A 20,918-nucleotide genomic window follows, 5' to 3' on the forward strand; every position below is an offset into this window, starting at 1 on the left:
GCTTCTGTCAGAGGGACATCGGTTACAAACAGGGAGAGACACTGCTGCTATGCAGTGCCCTGCAGTGCCACCTGTCAGTGCTCACCAGTGCCACCTACCAGTGCATATCAGTGCTGCCAACCAGGCCCACCAGTGCCACCTACCAGTGCCCACCAGTGCCACCTATCAGTGCCCATCAGTGCTGCCAATCAGTGCTTCATCATCAGTGCTGCCTATCAGTGTCACTTACCAGTGCCCATTAGTGCCACCTCTTAGTGCCCTTCAGTGCCACCTATCAGTGCCGTCCATCAGTGCCACCTCTCAGTGCCCATCAGTGCCCTCCAGTGCTGCCTCCTCAGTGCCCACCAGAGCCACCTATCAGTGCCCATAAGTACCACCTTATCAGTGCCTATCAGTGCCCATCAGTGCAGCCTCATCAGCGCACATCAATTAAATTTTTTTCTACATTTTCAATCTTTTTTTCATTTTATTAGCAAAAAAAAACCCAGCAGTAATTAAATACCACCAAAAGAAATCTCTATTTGTGTGAAAAGAAATGATAAAAATGTAATTTGGGTCTAGTGTTGCATGACCGTGCAATTGTCATTCAAAGTGTGACAGCGCTGAAAGCTGAAAATTGGTCTGGGCAGGAATGGCAGAAAGGGGGGTTTAAGTGCCCAGTAAGTAAAGCCTCGTACACACGACAGAGGAACTCGACAGGCGAAACACATCGTTTTGCTCGTCGAGTTCCTTGTTAGGCTGTCGAGGAACTCGACAAGGCAAGTTTCTCCATTCCCGTCGAGGAAAAAGAAGACATGCTCTCTTTTTGGCTCGACGGGATCCTCAACAGTTTCCTCGTCGAAAAATTTACACACGACCGGTTTCCTCGGCAAAAAAAAAAGTCCCAGCAAGTTTCTTGCTGGTTTTTGCAGAGAAACTTGGTCGTGTGTACGAGGCCTAAGTGGTTGAAGCAGTGTTCCAAAAAAAAAAGAATTTCTTCAGGACAGCCGCACTCCAAATAAAAATTGCCTATGATTAAACACTAAGTATAGTGTGAAACGCGTCAGCTGTCCAGTGTGCTGTGACTTGTAGTGCTGTGTTGGATATTACAATAAAGGCAATCTTTATTTGAAGTGCGGCTGTCCAGAAGAAATTCTTCTTTTTTTGCCTTGTATATGCATTGCCTGCACCCGTGGTTTCTGTGAGAAGGATCACCTTTGAAGACGACCACACCTGAGCGGCTTTCCCCTCTGTAAAGCAGTGTTCCAGCCGCAAAAAAAAAAAAAAAATATTTAAAAGTCAGCATCAACAAACACTGTAGCTTCTGACTTTTAATAAGGACACTTACCTGTCCTGGGAGCCCGTGATTTCGGCCCCCATCGGCTTCGGTGCAGGCACCGCCATTGTAACTAAGGGAAACCGGCAGTGGAGCCTTCAGGCTTCACGGCTGGTTTCCTACTGCGCATGCGCGAGTCGCGCGCCGCTTTCTGAATGGCCCAGTCGTCTTCTGGGACATATACAAGTCCCAGAAGGCAGCGAGGAAGCAGGAGGAAAGTACACATTGGTAGGATGGAAGTACATTTAGTACTTCATAAAAGGTAAGAAACAAAAAAAAAATTATCCAAAAACGAGTGGTAGAGGGGTGGTCTTTACTTTAAGATAAAGTTGTAAAAGTGGGCGGAACTCCGCTTTAAGGTGAAAGCAGTGGAAGATTGATGGAAGTGGAAGATTGATCTTCTGCCTACCACCAATTTAGGGATCAGTAACATTTTTACTGTCTTGGTGTCTTTTCTGCCCATAATTAGGCTCTGATCTATCCTGTATTGAGTTGTATTGTAACTGTACTGTCTGCCCTCATGTTGTAAAGCGCTGTGCAAACTGTTGGCGCTATATGAATTTTGTATGATAATAATAATAATTATTTGTTTCATCTCATTAAAATACTGAAGATAATTTTGCCATATAGAATGGGGCGGGGGTTTCATTTTATTTAAAACTCTCTAGAACCACTGATCCCACTGAGCTTTAGGTATACAGACAGTTCCCGGGTTGCAAACAAGATTCTGTAGGTTTGTACTTAAAGCGGAGCTCCACCCAAAAGTGAAAACCTCCCACCTCCAGGTAGGATCGCTGCACGGCGATCTACAAAATTTCCGGCTCCTCCTCCTTCCCCCCGCTGCCTTCTGGGACACACAGAGGTCCCAAAAGATGGCTGGACCTTTCGGAAAGCGCTGTGCGACTCGCACACACACAGTAGGAAACAGGTTTAATTTCCTGTTTCCTTTACTACAGATGCTGGCGCCTTCACCCAAAGCCGATTGACGATTCCCTGGACAGGTAAGTTTCCTTATATTAAAGGTCAGCAGCTGCAGTATTTGTAGCTGCTGACTTTTCATTTTTTTTGTTTACAAACTGGAACTCTTCTTTAAGTCAAATTATATGTAAAGCAGGCCAATACACGGTCAAATTTAGAACAAATTTTCTTTTCAAAATCAGATTTTTTTTTGTTTTTGTGATCCGATGATGCCACCATTGATTTTCGAAACTTGGCCGACCAAACCTTCATGTTGCTACAGAAAATAATTTTTGGGGCCGGGAATATTCTTTTCTCTCCGGGAATATTCTTTTCTTGCACATGCGCATTTTTTTTCTATTACATTTCTCGCATGATTCTCCCATCATTGATCAGAAAATTGATCAGAAAATTTCCAACATGTCGGATTCCTCAAATTTGATTGCTGCACGAAAATCGGCTGTTGCAGCCCACTAACGGTGCGAGATTCGTACGAAAATTCTTTAGAAATTTGAACCGTGTATGGCCGGCTTTAGTCAGAACAGGTACATTATTTAAGTGTAACTCAAACCCAAAAAAAAAATTTGTATATTTTTTGGATAGCATAAGGAAGGGATAACACCCCTGTGATGAAGGTTTTGCTGTCAATGCCCATTCAGAGGATTTTACTTCACGTTCTGTCCCTGTGACAATTGGATTTTGAACATTTTGGGTTGTTGTGGAAACAAGAATTGGTGATAAAGCTTCAGTGGAGACACTTTTTTCCGATAATAACTCTGAGGCCTCGTACACACGACCGAGTTTCTCGGCAAAAACCAGCAAGAAACTTGCTGGGAGATATTTTTTTGCCGAGGAAACCGGTTGTGTGTACATTTTCGTCGAGGAAACTGTTGAGAAACTCGACGAGCCAAAAAGAGAGCAAGTTCTCTATTTCCTCGACGGGAGTCTCAATTTGGCTCGTCAAGTTCCTCGACGGGCTGGTTTTCGACGAGAAACTCGAGCGTGTGCATGCTATGAAACCCGCGCTTGCTCAGAATAAAGTATGAGACGGGAGTAAAAGTACCATTTGTAATGGAGATAACACATTTTTCAAGCTGTAACAAAGTGCAAATCGTCTCTTAACAAACTTTTACTTAACACGCAAACACATGAGATTAGCAAAACCAGCACAAAGAGTTTGGCCAGTGGAATCGAATTTCCCCTGCCGTTGTATGTGTTGTATGTCACCGCGTTTGAGAACGAGGAGATTTTGTCTTGACAGTGTGTACGCAAAGCAAGCTTGTCAAGTTCCTCGACAAGCCAAAGAACTCGACGAGGAAAACTGTCTTTCGCCCGTCGAGTTCCTCGGTCGTGTGTACGAGGCCTTACAGGAGTGAATTTCCCTTCCTAGGGGGAGATTTCCTCTCACTTCCTGTTGTCTCCCTTCGTTTGTAAGTAGGACTTGTATGTAAGTCAGATGTAAATAACTCAGGGACTGCCTGTAATTATTTTTAGTGGGGGTTCCCTCCTAAGACCTGGAAATTATTTCAAGGGTTCCTCCACAGTAAAAAGGTTGAGAAAGGATAAATATCTATAGATATATCTATATATATCTATATCTATATCTATATCTATATCTATATATATATATATATATATATATATATATATATATATATATATATATCGATAGATAGATAGATAGATAGATAGATAGATAGATAGATAGATAGATAGATATATAGATATACATATATATATATCTCTATATATATTTATATATAGATAATATATCTATAAATATAGATATAAATATATATATATATATATATATATATATATATATATATATAAAAAAATATATATATATATATATATATATATATATATATATATATATATATATATATATATATATATATATATATACATAGATATATCTATATATATATATATAGATATATGTATAAAAATATATATACAGGAATACCCCACTTTTAAATACACAATGGGGTTTATTTACTATCGCTAGAAAGTGCAAAATCAGGCTCACTTCTGCATAGAAACCGATGAGCTTCCAGGTTTTATTACCAAAGCTTAAAGCGGTTGTAAACCCGCATGAAAAAAAAAATATTTTTTTTTCCTCCTGTAAGGGAAAAGTCATAATGAGCTGCGTAGCACTTACCTGGTTCACGCCGAGCGAGATTTCATCTTGCCTCGGCGTGTCTTCCGGGTATCACCGCTCTAGCGCTGTGATTCGCTGGAGCGGCGATGACGTCACTCCCGCGCGTGCGCACGGGAGATTTAAAACTCGGCAAGGTCCGGCGGCTACCGGTCCTTTCGCCGTAGATCCCCCTGCGCACGCGCAGCGGCGCATTGCGAGGGGAATATCTCCTAAACCCTGCAGGTTTAGGAGATATTCTCCTTACCTACAGGTAAGCCTTGTTATAGGCTTACCTGTAGGTAAAAGTACAAAAAGTGGGTTTACAACCACTTTAATTGAACAAGCTGGGGTTAGAAGCTCATTGGTTTCTATGCAGAAGTGAGCCTGATTTTGCACTTTCTAGTAGCGATAGTAAATAAACCCCATTGTGTACTTAAACGTGGGGTAAGCCTGTATATATATATATATATATATATACACACACACACGTGTGTACAATCATACACACGTCATCAGACACATGGTAATTGCTCCACATGCCTAAGGGATAAGATTGTTGTACGTCCCTCTAAGGCACGTTCGCTGACCTCACTGATGATGAGGTCATGAGGTCCCTGGGACCGGACAAGATTCTGTACCTGAGGGTGTCGGGAAATGTGTCCTGTTTGTCTCCAGAGGGTGAAATGTACCCCTCACACACTGGAAACCATCAGTCCAGACAAAGGGCCAAGAAGGGAATTTTAAAGGCTTTGACCTTATCTACACAGTGATTATTGACACATAATGACCTTGTTGTAACATTGATAATTATTGGTCTTCACCGGAGATACAAAGTAATAAAAAGGCAGTGTTCCACTACAAATGAACTATCTCTCTGTAAAATAAAGTTCCTAAATCACACAAACAAGGTGAAAATAGATTGTTATGATTGTAAGGTTTTGAGTCGTTGATTTTATCTTTTCCATGCTACGCTGTTCGTGAATAGTTATAGTATCATCATATCACACAAAGAGAAAAATGTATCATCCAACTGATGAGGCAAAACTTGCCAAAGCCACAATGAAAAAATCAATCAACCAATAAATAAACATAAATAAATAATGGTGGGGGGACGACTGTAAGAAAAGCAGTAAATAAAATCACGGAGAAGAGAGAAATCCATAATCACGTACAATCCTAATATGTCAGGAATGCCAAAAATAACACTGATATGATGAAAACATGGCTTTATACACACTGTTGCATTCACAAAGCACATGTTAAAGGGTTTTACAAGCTAGTTTATATAAAATAAGTTTTAGCAAACACTATGGATACATTTATAAAAGCTACATTTTAATAATGAAACATAAGACATTTAAAATAAAGGCAGTATAGCAACCCCTTTTTCAGAAATTGCCATAAAAAATTAACTAAATGGATCCTCTATGTTTCTGGCAGCAAGGATCTCTATTGCTGTACATTGTACTACGTTAAAAGCCAATTGGATTGGATCATGCTTAACCACTTGACCTCCAGAAGATTTACCCCCCTTATATGACCAGCCCATATTTAGCTTTTTGGCACTGCGTTACTTTAACTGACAATTATGCGGTCATGCAATGCTGTACACAAATAAAGTTTATATAACTTTGTCCCCACAAATAGAGCTTTCTTTTGGCGGTAATTGATTACCACAGTTTTTTTTTTTTTTTGCACAATAAACAAAAAAATACTACATTAAAAAAATATATATATTTTTTACTTTCTGCTATAAAACATATCTAATGAAAAAAATTAATATTATATTCCTTCATGAATTTATGCCAATATGTATTCTGCTGCAAATTTTTGGTAAAAATTATCTACAGGGTATATTTACTGGGATTTTCATTTATTTATTTATTTTTTATAGTAGTAATGGCGGCAATCAGCGACTTATAGCGGGACAGTAGCTGACACTAAGGGGTTTATTTACTAAAGATGGAGAGTGCAAAATCAAGCCCACTTCTGCCCAGAAACCAATCAGCTTCCAAGTTTTATTGGCAAAGCTTAATTGAACAAGCTGCGTTTAGAAGCTGATTGGTTTCTATGTAGAAGTGAGCCTGATTTTGCACTCTCCAGCTTTAGTAAATAAACCCCTAATTGACACTTTGTGAGAACCAGGGACACTGAGGCTGGGTTCACACTACTACACTACTTTCATCCTACTTTGCTCTGCTACATTGGTCCTACATTTATCCTACATTGGTCCTACATCCATCCTACTTTCATGAACAGGATACTACTTTGGTCCGACTTCAATGATATTCAATGGGCCTGAAGTAGGATCAATGTAGGACCAAAAGTAGTACAGGGAGCATTTTCAAAGTCGGACCGACTTGTGTAGGACGCTACAAGACGCTCTCATAGGGAAACATTGAACACAGAGCAAAGTAGGATGAAAGTAGTGTAGTAGTGTGAACCCAGCCTAATACAGTGATCAATGCTACAAATATGCACTGTCACTGTACTAATGACACTGGCTGGGAAGGGGTTAAACATCTAGGGTGATCAAAAGGTTAAATGTTTATGTGTTTACTGTGAGGTGCTTTCACTTAGAGCCGGCTCACACAGGGGCAGCTGACTTGCCGAGCGACTCGGCAAGGCGATCTGCATACAACTTCAGAGGCGACTTGCAAAATGACTTCTGTATTGAAGTCAATGGAAGTCACTCTGAAGTCATCCCAAAGTCCTACAGGAACCTTTTTCTAAGTCGGAGCGACTGGAGTCGCTCCAATCAGAACGGTTCTATAGTACAGATCGGAGCGCGACTTGTCAGGCGGTTAAGTCGCCTGGCGAGTTGCCCCTGTGTCAACCGGCTCTAAGAGCCCTTTCACACTGCCAGCACGGGGGGGGGGGGTCGCAGTGTTAAAGCGCCGCTAGTCTTACCGTCATATTAGAGGCGGTTTTCAGCCACTAGCGGGGTGCTTTTAATCCCCGCTAGCGGCCATATAAAGGGCTATTTTTAGCAGCGCTATACCCCCACCGCACATCCTCCCCCAGTGTGAATGGAGTCTTAGATCCAATCTAAGGCTACATTTACATGGGCACTGGATTCAGAAGGGCACCTGTTCGATCTGTGCTTAGACTGGCATGCCACAATGCCCAATGTAGGCAGAAATGTGTATTGGGTCCTTTGACAGGCATAGAAAACAAAGTGCCTGTTATGTAGCACGCATTACCATTTTATTTCTGTTAGTAAGCAGTAACAGCTATACCACATGTAAATGGAATGCTGAAATAAAGTCTTTACAAAATGCTGATTTGAAAGTTAAGCAAGCACCAGTAATAAAATAGAACAGTAAATTACAAAATGGAAAAATAAAAATTGCAACTAAAGCTCGCCAAGCATAGAAAACCATCAGTTTTACAAATCTGTCCACCTTACATTATAGTGAAACAAGAGGTGTGAGTCTTTATATTGGAAACAGTTAATCCCTCTGAGGGGATCAGAAGGGAGGGAGCTAGAAGCCAGTTTGGAGTGAGTGACAGTTACTAAACTGGCAGCTTTGTGTACTTGTCCCGATCTGTATGTTGCAGTGGGCAGAGTGCCATTCAACACCTAAAGCTTGTTCTGGCATGTACCCCCAGCAAAGGACATGCGGCATACAAGCCCCCAACCAAAGACACATGAAAAAGTGTTCAGATGGTCGAGGGAGAGAGCAAGAAATAAGGAATATTTTATACATTCATAACCAAGAAGAATACAAGATGTGAGAAGAGGCCAAGAGAGGAGAAGCAACTGACACACACAAATACAATATATCAGAAAGGGTAAAACTTGCTGCAAGAAAAGCGTGATAATGTATACTTAGCCTAGGTTCACGTTGGAGCGATTTGTAATGCGATTTGAGAGCTCAAATCGCATGACAAGTCGCAGCCTATTGGAGGCAATGGCACTGTTCCAATCGGTGCGACACCAATTTTGCGGCGCTGCACCGATTTGCAAAAGTAGTTCCTGCACTACTTTTAAATATTTCAGGTGCGACTTCAATAGACATCTGTGTATAAAGCCACACAGATGTCTATCAAGTAGCACCTGAATTCGCACTGACCTTGCTACTTTGAAATCGCGCTACTTAAAGGGAAGTAGCACGGTTTCAAAGTAGCATCAATGTGAACCAAAGAAGCAGGATTGCGTGCACCTTGGCCTTGGGTTCCTAGGTCTGCATACCTGCTGTGATCATCATGAAGGGTTCCAGGTTTTATTGTCACAGTTTATATGAACAAGCTGAAGTTAGAAGCCGAGTTTTAGTAAATCTCCTCCTTCAAGCGGGAGTTCACTGGAGTGCAAGCATATGGACAGGAAGTAGTTGTAGTCACCCTGGGAAATGGCATGGAGCCATCACTGGAAGGCAAGCATATAGACAGGAAGCAGTTGGATTCACCCTGGGAAATGGCATGCAGCCATCACTGGAGTGCAAGCATATAGACAGGAAGCAGTTGTAGCCACCCTGGGAAATGGCATGCAGCCATCACTGGAGTGCAAGCATATAGACAGGAAGTAGTTGTAGTCACCCTGGGAAATGGCATGCAGCCATCACTGGAGTGCAAGCATATAGACAGGAAGCAGTTGTAGCCACCCTGGGAAATGGCATGCAGCCATCACTGGAGTGCAAGCATATAGACAGGAAGTAGTTGTAGTCACCCTGGGAAATGCTATATAGCCATCACTGGAGGGCAAGCAAGAAGTGTTTGCAAAGAGGTAGCAGAAAATATGAAACACTGATATGCAACAAAGATTAAAAATATATATAATAAAATTGTTCAAGGTACACAACACCATTAACAAACTAAATATCCTTAATTTAGGGTTTACGTCTACTTCAAAGCGGAACTCCAAGCAAACAGCTCAAAAACATATATATGAACTGTTTTACTAGCCAAATAATATGTATTTATGTCCATCGAGTCCCTGTCACCCAATATAGCCAGTCTGCGGGCCTGACTATTGTCTTCTGCAGGCAAACACAAATAAATCAGACCACACATTAATGGCAATGGCAATGGCACTGTTTCAATCGGTGCGACACCAATTTTGCGGCGCTGCACTGATTTGCGAAAGTAATTCGGTGCAGGAAGTAGTTGTAGTCACCCTGGGAAATGGCATGCAGCCATCACTGGAGTGCAAGCATATAGACAGGAAGTAGTTGTAGCCACCCTGGGAAATGGCATGCAGCCATCACTGTAGTGCAAGCATATTGACAGGAAGTAGTTGTAGTCACCCTGGGAAATGGCATGCAGCCATCACTAGAGTGCAAGCATATAGACAGGAAGTAGTTGTAGTCACCCTGGGAAATGGCATGCAGCCATCACTGGAGTGCAAGCATATAGACAGGAAGTAGTTGTAGTCACCCTGGGAAATGGCATGCAGCCATCACTGGAGTGCAAGCATATAGACAGGAAGTAGTTGTAGTCACCCTGGGAAATGCTATATAGCCATCACTGGAGGGCAAGCAAGAAGTGTTTGCAAAGAGGTAGCAGAAAATATGAAACACTGATATGCAACAAAGATTAAAAATATATATAATAAAATTGTTCAAGGTACACAACACCATTAACAAACTAAATATCCTTAATTTAGGGTTTACGTCTACTTCAAAGCGGAACTCCAAGCAAACAGCTCAAAAACATATATATGAACTGTTTTACTAGCCAAATAATATGTATTTATGTCCATCGAGTCCCTGTCACCCAATATAGCCAGTCTGCGGGCCTGACTATTGTCTTCTGCAGGCAAACACAAATAAATCAGACCACACATTATGCAATATTCTTTCCTTCTATCATGGGTGGAAGAAATACCATTTGCTTGATTGGTGGCAAAACTGGGACCTACTCAATATTAGGTTTGTGGTCAATCAGTGTGAAAATCAAGAACGACAGGCAATAGAATGCCAATAGGAATTGATCTTTTCATGGCTGCCGCAAACTGAAATGCAACTGGATGACATCCTCATTGCACAATGTATTATAAGTTCATTAGTGTGAAAAGGATGACAGTTACAATCCAATCCAACATGTAGAAACAGCTTTTCTGAAACGTAGCCACAGTATTTTCATTGAAAGTAATATTTCTCTGAGGACAGCAGCCAATTACACATAATTATTTGTTGTGTTGAGAGATCTATGAAAGGAAGCTGGAAAATGTGAAGTTCGGAGGCAGGAGATGCTAGTAAACAATGAGTGAAGGAATATGGAGGTTGATGTAAACAGACAAAAAGACAGGAACGTCACACCCCTCCCTCAGGAGTGCCCGGGAGAATGTATTCTTGATTATTATTATTATAACAAAAATAATTATATGTTAAGAGTCACAACTATGAGCCACTGCACCCATGGGTGCGGTTCTCCTGATGGAACACTTTGTGTCTCGTGTAAAAATACCAACTTGGCACGGTTTCTTTCTGATTTAACCAAGCTGTGCCTAAAACGCAGGTACTGCCACCGTTGTGCATAACCCCGGGCTTTGTCACAGAACATCTTTTCTTAGTCACCTCAAACAGCCTAGTAATCTGGGGACAGATGGGCTTCTCTGTTCTGTGACTGACATATGTCTTATGTGACCTCAAACGACTGGAAGTGACAATACTTGTGACGTTAAAAGTAATTAAGGTGCATGCAACAAGTTCATTCTGGAAGGAATGAGGGAAATGTCATAAATGTCATTCTGCAAGCCTTTATTATTTATCGGCGACATAGCGTTGACGCCCTGTCACCACTCTCTTTCCTTCGTTGATAAAAGGGACGATTGGGCAAGGCACATATAGATTTGGTTAACGATAAGTCAAAAGTGCTCTTTATTACCTCCTGAGGATCTATGGATGGGTCCCTTAATTTACAGCCACTTAATACTGACCTCACACCAGTAAATAGAACCTTGCAACAGTCTTAATTTTGACATCAAATTCCGATTTAGTTTTAGTCATAGTATTTGGACTAAAATGCCATTTTAATTGTAGTCGTATTTTAGTCATCTGAATTGTTTTAGTCGTATTTTAGTCAACAAAAATCTCCATAGGTATAAGATAGACCCAGGTTGTTAATGTTGTTGTTGTAATTATTCTTGTTCTTTATGTATATGTAATGTCGTTTGTATTTTAAATGTTTCTTTTTTGTATATGTTTTTTTTTGGAAATGTATGTAAAGTGTATCTGTGTTTCTTAAAAAACTTTGAATAAAAACAAATGAAAAACAACAATCTCCAGTACATTTTAGTTGACTAAAACTGTTTTAAATCTAGTGGGTTTAGTTAAATTGTAATGCATTATTTAAGCATTTCTCTAGAATTTCCAAACTCATTATATACTCCTGGAGTAAAAATCTAATAACATCTAATTTATGTTATTAAAGTTTGAACATACAGTACAGACACAGATTTAGCCGTTGTAATATATAACCAGTGTTAATTTTTTACTCAAATTTCAATATAGTTTTAGTTATAGTCTTTTGACTAACATGCCATTTTAGCAAACTTTAATTTCAGTCGTGTTTTAGTCGTATTTTAGTCATCTGAATTGTTTTAGTTTTAGTGTTGACTTTGACGAAATTAACACTGCTCTGCAATTATCTATCATTATTCTGGTTGTTTATATCTGACTGGTTGCTACACCTAGCCATGCACAGTCAGATTATTGACCGATGAAAAGTGAGTATATGCTAAATATATTATAAGCAGAGGTTACCATGAGTCAATACCCAATTTTCAAAATGACCAGTAGATCCAGAGACATAGGTAACTAAAAAATATACGCTAGCCTCAATTTTTCCTTGAGCTTGGCTTTGCCTCTCCAGTCTTCCTGTTGGTAAGTAAAGTTACCTTAGTCATCACATCTCAAAGGGAAGGCGGGCCAAGCCTAAGGCCCCGTACACACGACAGAGTTTCTCGGCAGAATTCAGCGAGAAACTCGGTCAGAGCTGGATTCTGACGAGAAACTCTGTCGTGTGTACACTTTCGGCCCGATGGAGCCGCCGAGGAACTCGTCGAGAAAATAGAAAACATGTTCTCTATTTTCTCGTTGTTCTATGGGAGAACTCGGCCCGCCGAGCTCCTCGGCGGCTTCAGGGCTGAACTCGCCGAGGAACTCGATGTGTTTGGCACGTCGAGTTCCTCGGCCGTGTGTACGGGGCCTCAGGCGACGTTGAAAAGTCAAGTAGTTTCACTAAAAGTGTTTTTCCTCAAATGCTTAGTCTGAATTGTTTAGAATATAACATCCATTCTGTCCCCAAAGAATGGGGGTATCCTAATCACCAGATGTAACCATTGTGGCAGGCTGGGGCTGCAGCATACAGGCAAGTATACAGCTGGGGCAGGGTAGGATGGGTTACTGTAATTTGGGAAGGGAGGGGGGTGCAAAAAAGTTAAGCACGTTTTTTGTGAAAGCCTACTTATCCCTTAAGTTCTAAGCAAATATATAAAAGAAAAAGAGCCGCTGCTCCAGGTGTATAATGAGAACCTGAGGTGGAATGTCTCGTAGAGTGCCAGCCCTGGCCCGCCTTTGTGGGAAACTTGTAAGAAAAGAAATGGCTGCACATCCAGGAATTCTGATTGCCTTTTATTGTTCAAAGTAATAACACCAAAGACACCAACACAAGGTCATGTAGACGCGTTTCACACATATATCTTGTGCTTAATCATGATTAAGCACAAGATGTATGTGTGAAACACATCTACGTGACCTTGTGTTGGTGTCTTTGAACAATTTGAACAATAAAAGGCAATCGGAAATTCCTTGTTGTGCAGCCATTTCTTTTCTTCTAAGCAAAGATGGCCATATACGGTTTGAATTTTGGCATATTCCTGCTGAATCTGCTGAAATTCAAGCCACCACCCAGCTCAACAATTATCGACCAAACAGTCACTGGTCAGGTATTGAAACAAGTGGATGCTACGGCTGCCTGAATGCAATAGGCAGAAGTGAACTTCCACCCATTTTGCCTTGTTAGGGTGCATAGAGAATATTGAACTGTGCCATCATCAAGAGAAAATCAAGACATCTATGGTCAGTTTAAAATTAAAGCTGGCCATAGATAGATGGATTCAGCAGGTACAAGCTAAATTTCAATCCATATGTGGCCAGCCCTGTTGGTCAGAAGTCAATCTTCTGTCGACTGGTAAAGTTGCAAAACTTTTGTCGATCAGCCAATCGGCTCCAGCTGCTGATAAGTGTCTACTGACAGCAGAGAGTCTCGCTATAAAAATACAATGTCCCGGCAGGGTGGATTCCTCCGTCCACCTTGTTTGTGTAGGTGAAAAGCCTGCTGGCTGAAGGGAAAAAAAATAATAATCTTGCACTTTTACTATTGCTTCTCTGTGCACTGTATGCCTGTAATTATTATTGATAGCTATAAGTCTATTGTCCTTTTTTATTTTAATCATTATTATTATTATTATACAGGATTTATATAGCGCCGACACAGCAATTTCATTTGAGAGTTATGTCCCACAGCAAGCAATCGTCAAACCCAAGTGAAATATGAAAGCTGAAGAATGAACATGTGAATGTTATTGGCTGCTACAGAGCAATGCAGACAGTTCTTACTTATGACATGTTGATTAATGGGAGCCATTGACTGAGAGAGCTCAGACAATCTAGACTTGACCTGCAGTCATATATCAACCAATCTACCTCAAACCTGCAGAAAACTCGTCAAAACACAGAGTTTTGGTGAATGGTTACATATGGAGAAAACACCATTTACAAAATAACTTGCGTATATTTAGAAAGCAATGATGTCACACCTGGGGAAAATCTAACATTTATAGAAAGTTATATGAAATAAGTCACATGACTGGTTTTACCAGTGCCCTGTGGTGGAAATCCAGACAACTAAAAGCAGAAGTCTATATTAGTATTTCTACATAAAGAAAACTGAAACGTATTTACTTTAATAGAAAATGGGCTTCAAGTTAGGAAATGTCTGAGGAATATTAGTTTTGCTACACAAATCATTTGCTTACACTTCACTAGGAACTAGACATTTCCAATGAGGCTTCATGAAGCCACCAGTGTAAAATACCAAAACGATCAGGTCATACAATTCCTCTGGGATCACAAAATTAGAGTACGTTAATGCAGAATATATCTTATTGTTTATTTGTATAAGGCTAATGCCTTGTACACACGATCGGGTTTCTCGGCAGTCAAAAGACCGCTGGGAAACCCGAGGGGAAAACTGAGAAGTGGCTCGGTCACTTTTCCCCGTGTACACACGGCTGGTTTTCCCGACAGGAAAACTGCCTGAGAGCTTTGGTCGGGAAAACCGTCCCCGTGTATGCTCCACAGCAGTGTTTCCCCATAGAAAAACTGCGGGGGAAAAAACGCAGCGATTCGCAGCGAGAAAAAAGAGAACATGTTCTCATTTTTTTAATCGCAGTTTTCCTGTCGGTTAAAAAACCTAGAGAATACAATGGTGGTCCACCTGGAGACTGACCACATCAATCACCTTGCTGGTGGACATACATTTCCGGGAAAACTGCTAAGGAGCATACACACGTCCGGTTTTCCCGGCCAAAAGAAAACACAGCGGTTTTCCCAACGGGAAAACTGGTCGTGTGTACACGGCATAACAAAAAGAACATTTCTATACATGTGTGAATTATTTCTATTATTCCAATTAGCAGCCAACCAGTGGTGTTATAACTATGTGGTATCATACTGTTCTCTGTACATAGAAGATTCTGGCAAATTATGCCTAAACCAAAAGACACTCACAAAGACCAGCAATCGTGACGTAGCCAATGGAATTACATGTACAGGCAGTCCCTGGGTTACAAACAAGATCGGGTCTGTAGGTCTTTTCTTAAAAGGGTTGTAAAGATTCGTTTTTTAATTTTCTAAATAGGTTCCTTTAAGTTAGTGCATTGTTGGTTCACTTACCTTTTCTTTTGATTTCCCTTCTAAATGTTTTTTTTCTTTGTCTGAATTTCTTAATTCCTGTTTCTCCTCAGTAAGCTTTCCACCATCATCAGAGCCCTTCTGGCTAGGGGTTCGTCAGCATGCTCGCCCCCTGCCTTGGGACTACATCCCTGCGGGGAAATGCTGTGTTCACACTGACTAACCCCCAGCCAGAACGGCTTGGATGTTGTGGGAAAGCTTACTGAGGAGGAACAGGAAGTGAGAAATTTAGACAAAAAAAAAAAATATCTAGAAGGGAAATCGAAGGAAAAGGTAAGTGAACCAACAATGCACTAGCTTGAAGGAACATATTTAGAAAATAAAAAACAAACCTTTACAACCCCTTTAAGTTGAATTTGTATGTTAGTCAGAACAGGTACATTTTTAAGTGGAACTCCAGCCCAAAAAAAATATTCTAAAGTTTTTTGGATAGCATAGGGAAGGGATAACACCCCTGTAACATTTGTTTTGCTGTCTGTGCCCCTGTTCAGAAGACTTCACCTCTTGTTCTGTCCCAGTGACAATTGGATTTTGAAAAATTTTGGGGTGTTGTGGAAACAAGGATTGGTGATAAAGCTTCAGAGGAGACCTTTTTCCCATGAGAATTCTTACAGGAGTGAATTTCCCTTCCTAGGGGGGATTTCCTCTCACTTCCTGTTGTTTCCCTCCGTTTGTAAGTATTGTATGTAAGTCGGATGTATGTAACTCGGGGACTGCCTGTAGTAAGTGGCAATAAGTCATTGGTGTACAGTACCATTCCATTAATGACTTTAAGTTTGGATCCAATGGAACTAGAAACTTTACTACAGGTGGCCCCCGGGTTACAAACATCCGACTTACAAACGAGTCCTATTTACAAATGGAGGGAGACAACAGGAAGTGAGAGGAAATCCACCCTTAGGAAGGGAAATTCACTCCTGTAAGTGTTATTATTGGAAAAAGGTGTCTCCACGGAAGGTTTATCACCAATCCTTGTTTCCACAACAACCCAACATTTTCAAAATCCAATTGTCATAGGTACAGAACGTGAGGTGAAATCTTCTGAACAGGGGCACAGACAGCAAAACAAATGTTACAGGGGCGTTAAAGTGGTTGTAAACCCTTACAACACACTTTTTGCTACAGGTAAGCCTATAATAAGGCGTACCTGTAGCTACCCTGGATATCTCCTAAACCTGAACAGTTTAGGAGATACCCCCTGTATTTGCATGTGCCAAATTAATCTGCACATGCGCACTGAAGTAATGGCACGTCGTGACGTTGCTTTCAGTGACTGTGCCGTTACCGACGGGTCCAGCCAGAGCCGCGATACCCGGAAGTAACTCTGGGACGACATTTAGCCAGCCAGTGCTATGCATACTAGCTCATTATGCCTTTGTCTTACAGGTGTTAGTTTTTTAAATATTTTGAAAAGTGGGTTTATAACCACTTCAATCCTTCCCTATTCTATCCAAAAAACTTAAATATAATTTTTTTGGCTGGAGCTCTATTAAAAAATTTACCTGTTTACAAACAAATTCAAACCTACAGACCCTATCTTGTTTGTAACCCAGTGAGACCGCCTGTAATTACCTTAAATTAATATGACCTGTAATTGGTACCTAGTAACTACAAAACAATGTAAACTGGCTTTAATGAACATGCAAGCAACATGACTAAATACATTCTGCCCTATATAAGACCACAACATTCTATCAGTTAGCAGGCCACATACAGTATGACTTGGAGGAGCACTAAGGGTCTTTATGTGTTCCCCACACCTGTTAAATAGGTCAGCATATACTGTAGTAAATATATATAAACTGGTGCAAAGTGCATACTCACACAGAGAGGCCATTTCTTTAGGCAGATCGGTAGGAAAATTTCTAAAGAAGCTTCCATTGGCAAGCATTTCAAATGGCGGGGAACTCCTGATGCCTCCACTAAAAGCAAATGGATAGACAGACTGGGGAAATCCATTGACGTGACCGATTGGTGCACCGGATCCACATAAGCGCTCCTTGCTGCTGTTTGCCATGGTGATATTGTATCTCAATAGCTCACTCAGTCCAGCAGATCCTCCTCAGGCAGATATTTCTTGTCTAGTTATGCTGCGATAAATCCATCCTGCACTTTTCTGGACGTGTGAGGAGTGATTTAATGGCCAAGGAGTATACTGCAGTCTCTTACATATTTTCCTGGAAAAAAAAACACAACAATAAATTAGCGTGAGTTTTTATCTATATCTCAAAGGCTTGTTCAAGCTTAGAATTCAGTGGCGACAGCATATAGGCCATGGTGAAAAGCAAGAAATGAGGAATGTGAGATTGGTCTTTACCTGCTCATTAAGCCATAAACTATAGTCTTCTACTGAACTGACATTAGCGCAAAAGTTTCACTTATGTGAAAAGGAACAAATACAACATCGTAAAAGTAAAGTGCAATACACACAACTGAAGCTTACAATTTACCTACAGCTAACTGGTGAATTATATCTCTGAGACATATAACCTTGTTGATAAAAACTAGCATCAACACAATGGGCCAGATCCACATAGAATTAGATCCGTGGAGCGTATCAGAGATACGCTACGCCGCCGTACCTTACCTGGCGGAATTTCGAATCCACAACGATTTTGCGCCGTAAGTTACAGCGGCGTAGTGTATTTCTGGCAGCGGAATTCAAATCGGCGATCAGGGGGCGGGTTTCATTTAAATGAAGCGCGTCCCCGCGCCGAATGATCTGCGCATGCGTCGTCCAAAAAAATGTCAAATTTCGACGCGGGAACGATGGCCATACTTAACATGGCAAGTCTATCTATACGCCGCAAAATACCAGCTTTAACTATACGCCGGAAAAAGCCGACTACAGACGACGTTAGAAAATGCGACGGCCGCGCGTACGTTCGTGGATCGTCGTAAATCGCTAATTTGCATACCCGACGCGGAAAACGACACGAACTCCACCCAGCGGGCGCCGAAGTATTGCATCCAAGATCCGAAGGCGTACGAAGCCGTACGCCTGTCAGATCTTACCCAGAAGCCGTCGTATCTTGGTTTGAGGATTCAAACTAAAGATACGACACGGGAAATTTGAAAGTACGCCGGCGTATCAGTAGATACGCCGGCGTACTTGCTCTGTGAATCTGGCCCAATGAAATTAATATTAAAGCTTGGGGTTGATTTACTAAAGGCAAATAGACTGTGTACTTTGCAAAGTGCAGTTGCCCTCTGCAAGTGCTGTTGCCCCAGAGCTTAGTAAATGAGGTAACGCTTCACTTCGCAAAGAGTACCCATTTTTGCTAGCACGTGATTGGATGATGGAAGTCAGCAGAACTTCTGCTCATTTATTAAGCTCTGGAGCAACTGCTCTTCCAGAGTGGAACTGAACTTTGCAAAGTGCACAGTTTTTTTGCCTTTAGTAAATCAACCCCTTAGGCCCCTTTCACACTGGGGCGGTTTGCATGCGCTATTGTGCTAAAAATAACGCCTGCAAATCGACCTGAAACAGTGGCTGCTGTTTCTCCAGTGTGAAAGCCCTCGCGCTTTCACACGGGAGTGGTGCGCTAGCAGGACCGCTTCAAAAGTCCTGTTACCCACATCTTAGAAGCAGTGAAGGAGCGGTGTGTTTGCCGCTCCTCCACCGCTTCTTCTCATTGAAAGCAATGGGAAACCGCGGCTATACCGCTGGCAATGCGCCTCTGCAGAGGCGCGTTGCCGGTGGTATTAACCATTTTTCGGCCACTATCGGGGGGTAAAACCGCACCGATAGCGGCCGAATACCGCCAAAATTCCAACTGTAAAGCGCCACTAAAAATAGCGGTGCTTTACCGCCACCACACCTCCCGCCCCAGTGTGAAAGGAGCCTTACCGTTTCTCCAAACATTTTTTTGTCTTCATTTTGGGTAGGGCAGTGAAAGTTTACAGGGCATAGAATCAATGCTTTCTGTGACCCTGTTGGGGAAATTTTACTTCACTTCCTGTACTGGGGTCAATGCGCCACCAGAACAGGAAGTGAGACGAAGATATTGCTGACAGAAGTCTTTTTAATAGAGTTTAGCAAAGCCAGAACTTTCATCAGGTTTTTAGGGTCAGCATCACAAGGGTACATCTGGCAGGCAGGTAAGTAGCATTTTAAGAAGAATAGCTCAGCAACTACAAGTTTCCTATAAATACTGTATATATTTGCAGTGAATGTCCAGCCAAGTTATTTGAAGTCCTTGCCATTCAGTTATTTACATAATCAACCAGATCAAGATGTTTATCCAATTCCAGCTATCATTGATAATCATGCTATGCTCAGACTATGGTGAGATTCTTTATATCTGCCCTCAAATTCCCAGGACCACACAGCTGCTGCATCAAGTATGAAGGAATTCCTCTTTTCCTTTTGGATTTTTAATCTATTTTATAATCTTCAACAAAAGAAGAAGTGGCCAGGAACATCCCCTCCCCCCAGGCGCTATGGTAGATAGAAACACCCCAAACACTGTAGTATGTGGGCACAGAGCCTTCAATAGATGCCCACCAGACTCTCTAACCAAAATAGAACTTTGTGATGGAGTGACCAGGAAAGTCAATACGATGCCTTAGATCTCACACTGTAGATATACAACCATGAGGTTCACAGAACACAAGTGTATATGTACAATTACAATTCAAGAAATGGACTGCTATTTTTCAGGAAACAAATTTCAGGGTACTGCTTAACCACTTGAGATCCGCGCTATAGACAAAAGACGTCCACAGCGCGGCTCTCAAGTGCAGAGTGGACGTCTTTGGACGTCTTTTTCTGTGCATTACCCGGGCGCGCCACTGGGGGGTAAACACTGTGCCGGCGCATCGCTGGGAAGCCGATGCGTGTACCTGCCGGCCGCGATGTCCGCCGGGTACACGCGATCGGCAGTGACAGCAGGGACGTGGAGCTCTGTGTGTAAACACAGAGCTCCACGTCCTGTCATGGAGAGAGGAGACTGATCTGTGTCTCTTGTACATAGGGACACAGCATCGGTCACCTCCCCCAGTCACCCCCCTCCCCCCACACAGTTAGAACACACCCAGGGAATACATTTAACCCCTTCCTCACCCCCTAGTGTTAACCCCTTCCCTGCCAGTCACATTTATACAGTAATTAGTGCATTTTTATAGCACTGATCGCTGTATAAATGTGAATGGTCCCAAATTTGTGTCAAAAGTGTCCGATATGTCCGTCGCAATATCGCAGGTCTGACAAAAAAAAAAAATCGCAGATCGCCGCCATTACTAATAAAAAATAAATCATAAATCTATCCCCTATTTTGTAGGTGCTATAACTTTTGGGCAAATCGATCAAATACGCTTATTGCGATTTTTTTTTAAGAAAAATATGTAGAAGAATACGTATCGGCCTAAACCGTTGAAAAAAAAATTGTTGGGATATTATTATATATTATTATATATTGGGATATTATTATAACAAAAAGTAAAAAATATTGTTTTTTTTTTTCCAAATTTTCTGTCTTTTTTTGTTTATAGCGCAAAAAATAAAAATCGCAGAGATGATCATAGATTAAATTGTATTGTAACTATAATGTCTTCCCTGATGTTGTAAAGCGCTGCGTAAACT

At 41.4% G+C, this 20,918-nt stretch overlaps 1 protein-coding gene across 2 annotated transcripts in view; it reads right to left on the reverse strand.

Moving 5' to 3' along the window:
- The window catches only part of RARG (retinoic acid receptor gamma), a 308,995-nt gene that overhangs the window by 180,491 nt on the left and 107,586 nt on the right, over positions 1-20,918 (reverse strand). For both annotated transcript variants that reach the window (XM_040340679.1, XM_040340680.1), the window contains exon 2: positions 17,159-17,511. In XM_040340679.1, the coding sequence (XP_040196613.1) occupies positions 17,159-17,351 (193 nt within the window). In that variant the 5' untranslated portion in view covers positions 17,352-17,511. The remainder of the gene's footprint in view (positions 1-17,158; positions 17,512-20,918) is intronic.

This window comes from Rana temporaria, chromosome 2 (assembly GCF_905171775.1).
Source record: "Rana temporaria chromosome 2, aRanTem1.1, whole genome shotgun sequence".
Classification (NCBI taxonomy): domain Eukaryota; kingdom Metazoa; phylum Chordata; class Amphibia; order Anura; family Ranidae; genus Rana; species Rana temporaria.